The sequence below is a fragment of the Triticum dicoccoides genome, chromosome 7A (genome assembly GCF_002162155.2).
Source record: "Triticum dicoccoides isolate Atlit2015 ecotype Zavitan chromosome 7A, WEW_v2.0, whole genome shotgun sequence".
Lineage (NCBI taxonomy): Eukaryota > Viridiplantae > Streptophyta > Magnoliopsida > Poales > Poaceae > Triticum > Triticum dicoccoides.
This window is the reverse complement of record NC_041392.1, coordinates 629,889,308-629,892,155: the sequence shown is the minus strand read 5'-3', so window position 1 is coordinate 629,892,155 and position 2,848 is coordinate 629,889,308. Positions and strand designations below refer to the sequence as shown.

The 2,848-nt window shown below is 42.6% G+C and overlaps 1 protein-coding gene across 3 annotated transcripts; it reads right to left on the bottom strand.

Moving 5' to 3' along the window:
* Positions 1-262: 262 nt before the first annotated feature.
* LOC119331687 lies at positions 263-2,644 on the bottom strand. 3 transcript variants are annotated; one of them, XM_037604850.1, is made up of 5 exons: positions 2,551-2,644; positions 2,293-2,372; positions 1,909-2,002; positions 1,011-1,113; positions 263-899 (listed from the first exon to the last, which is right to left on the bottom strand). In XM_037604850.1, the coding sequence occupies exons 3-5, from the start codon at positions 1,990-1,992 to the stop codon at positions 535-537; spliced, it is 552 nt and encodes a 183-aa protein (XP_037460747.1). In that variant the 5' UTR covers positions 1,993-2,002; positions 2,293-2,372; positions 2,551-2,644; the 3' UTR covers positions 263-534. The 3 variants fall into 3 exon arrangements, with proteins under 3 accessions (XP_037460747.1, XP_037460746.1, XP_037460748.1); XM_037604849.1 differs by having other exon boundaries at positions 1,909-1,999; XM_037604851.1 differs by having other exon boundaries at positions 263-878; positions 1,909-1,999.
* Positions 2,645-2,848: the final 204 nt, after the last annotated feature.

The following is a 2,848-nucleotide window of genomic DNA, read 5'->3' as shown; positions in this document are numbered from 1 at the left end:
TAGTCCAGAGCCGTGTAAGGCCCAGGCCCATGTAACCCTCTACTTCTAGCTTCTTCCTCTCCATACAGAAACTCTGCTTTTTGTCTATCTTTCACAATATTGAACAGTTATTACCAAGGCAAATTACACAGTCTTATTACTGTAAGTTATAATATATAACAAATAAATTGCCCGAAGGCCATTTGTCAATAAATACATGAAACAATGAGGAGCACAGAACATATATAACATGAGAAAACAAGGAAACAATGAATAAAATAGATGAGAGAAAAATTACCACGACCATTGCTTTAGCTCGTTCATAATACATAATACATAATTTACAACATGGGACGGTAGTCTGATACCAAGCTGGTTCATAGAAGCATAATTTATAGTAAGGAAGGGCAGTCTGCCAACAAGCTAGTTCATAGAAGCATAATCTCTGTGCCTTGCTCAAAACAAAGTGAGAAGAGCTACATGATACCAGGTGGTACTTTCCATTACAAAGGCAATGGTTCATAAACATACTGGGTACGATGTGCCGAACAGAGCTCACCAGATACTATCTGTAGTCTCTAGGCACTGCTCCGATTTCAGGCCAATACAACGTAGTCTTTTTGCCAACTTTCTTGTGCTTGCGAGTGCTGTTTTCATCGCCCCTTTGGTGCTGTCCTGCCCTCTTAGGCGACGAGCAGCTGTCGTATTTTGTATCTGAGTAGAATACGAGCTCATGTATCTGACAGCATAGAACCATCCTTTGCGTACCTTCTTGATTCTCTTTTTTGCTTCATCCAGGTACCGCTCCAGGAGTGTGACTTGATTTTCCAGCCTTTCTACGTGGGTGTAGTGATAGTCCCTGATTTCCTTGCCACATGCATTCTCCATAAACCTAATGGCTGCGATAGCAGCACTGTCTTCTGCTTCATCATAGTTGTTTGAGATCACACCAGATATCGACGTTCGAACACGCAAACCATCGATCAACTGTAATGATGAATTAAAAGTAACCGTAACACGAGAGTTGTTACCCGGATATGTCTTATGATGGTAATTCGCAGGCGGCAACTTCAGAGCTTGCAGCATGAGGGCGAAGATGTGGGAATGGGGAATCAGTATTACATGGCCATCTTCCTGCAAAGGAAATAAAAGGATATAATATTTGCTTAACAAAGGGATAATCTCACAATATATTGCATTGAGTTATAAATCAGGGAAAAATAAGTATTAAGTTCTGTTGGTGAAACTAAATTTGTTTGCCTATCGATCAGTATGAACCAATCAATTAGAAACAGAATACATCGGTTAATAACTTTAGTCTCATTAAGACATGTTGTTTTACAACAATCATGAACACTGCAAGGGAGTGGCGTTAGCAGGCAATAGATGCGGCCAACATATATTACATAAAAACATCAAGCTAAACAAAGTATATCTGGAAACTACTTCCTTCGCACATATCCCACTAACATGTTTCTACTACATAAATTACAGCTTCTGTCTTTAAAAAATGAATAGCATTTTTGAGTAGCCAATTCTTATAACATAAGAATAATTAGACAATTCCTTGAGCAGCTTCTCTGAACATAGCTCACACACATAGGCTCAAATATGACAAGAAGGCCTTTCTTCCTTTGAAAGGCAGTGATATGGAATTGAACAAACATGAAAACGGAGCAGGTATATCATATATAGTTGATTAAATTGCTTGGTCATAAAACATGACAGCGAGTTTTTCCCCAAATGACAGGCAAGACTAAAGTCGCTGCACAGTTGACCACCTACTGCCAGACAGGGTTTCTAATTCACCAAGAAACAGTAGTTAAGCAGAGGTTCCTAGGCATATTTAGGCGTACCAATGAATTAATAAGACGGTCAGCATGACAGGGCATGGGAACAATTAGTTATACCAGAGGTTCAGTTTGTTACCTTTGGTTCAGAGGGTGTTGTGCTTGACGATGCCAAGCCTGGAGATCCCTTCTCGCAAACATCCCCAACGCCCATGCCGTCCATACGCTGTCTACTGGGGCAGGGAGAAAATAGATAACGAAAGATAGAGGAATGAATGCATTGAATATATTTGTACATCTACACGATATACAGTTTTCAACAAAGTGCACATAGTTAACACATTTGACAGCACACAGTTCATCTTCTTGACCATCTACAGTTGATGCATGCTACCAAAATTATTACGCATTATCACATATTGCAAAGATGTGCTGGACAACAGCAAATTAAACAAAAAGATGTAGCACACAACAACAGTTGGAACAAAAAGATATACAAGGGGAGAAGAAGACGGGTTTGTACCTTCAAGAGAGATGGCCGTGCTTCGCTCTGCCGCCGCGCCGGGGTAGCACGTAGACCCTGCAACTGTTTCCCCTTCTAACCTGAAGATCGAGCGAGGGGGTTAGAAAATGGATCGAGGGAGAGCTAGCTAGAACGCAAGAAAGAGGGAGATGGGCTAGCGGCGCGCGAGATCGAGGGAGATGGTCCGGGGGCACGGAATAGCTGGAGAGGGTCGGCAGCGCAGAAGAGAGGGAGGGAGGAAGAGGGGCGGCGGCGCACCTGTGCGTCGGAGGAAGTAGGAAAGCAGCGATAGGATTCGGGGAGAGACGAGCTGTTCCGCGTGGTTTCTTCGTTTTGGAGGCCTCGACTTATGCATGCCAGCGGCCGATTAGGCTGTTAATGGGCCAGGGACCAGGTAAGGCCGGGGCTATGCTAAACTAATATGTGTTTTTCTATTTCTTGCAAGCAGATATCTTGTACCTAGGATAATAAGCTATTATTTGTTGTGGCGGTAGAAGTTACATCTGATCAGTTTGTCTGATTCCGCCTTTTGTTTCGTCGGTCCTTCCATACGTTT

Coding starts and splice junctions, on each gene's coding strand:
- LOC119331687 (XM_037604850.1), bottom strand. CDS start 1,992: ATGGACGGCATGGGCGTTGGGGATGTTTGCGAGAAGGGATCTCCAGGC. Junction 1,114..1,908: donor CAACACCCTCTGAACCAAAG/GTAACAAACTGA, acceptor TTTCCTTTGCAG/GAAGATGGCCATGTAATACT. Junction 900..1,010: donor CCATCATAAGACATATCCGG/GTAACAACTCTC, acceptor ATGATGAAGCAG/AAGACAGTGCTGCTATCGCA.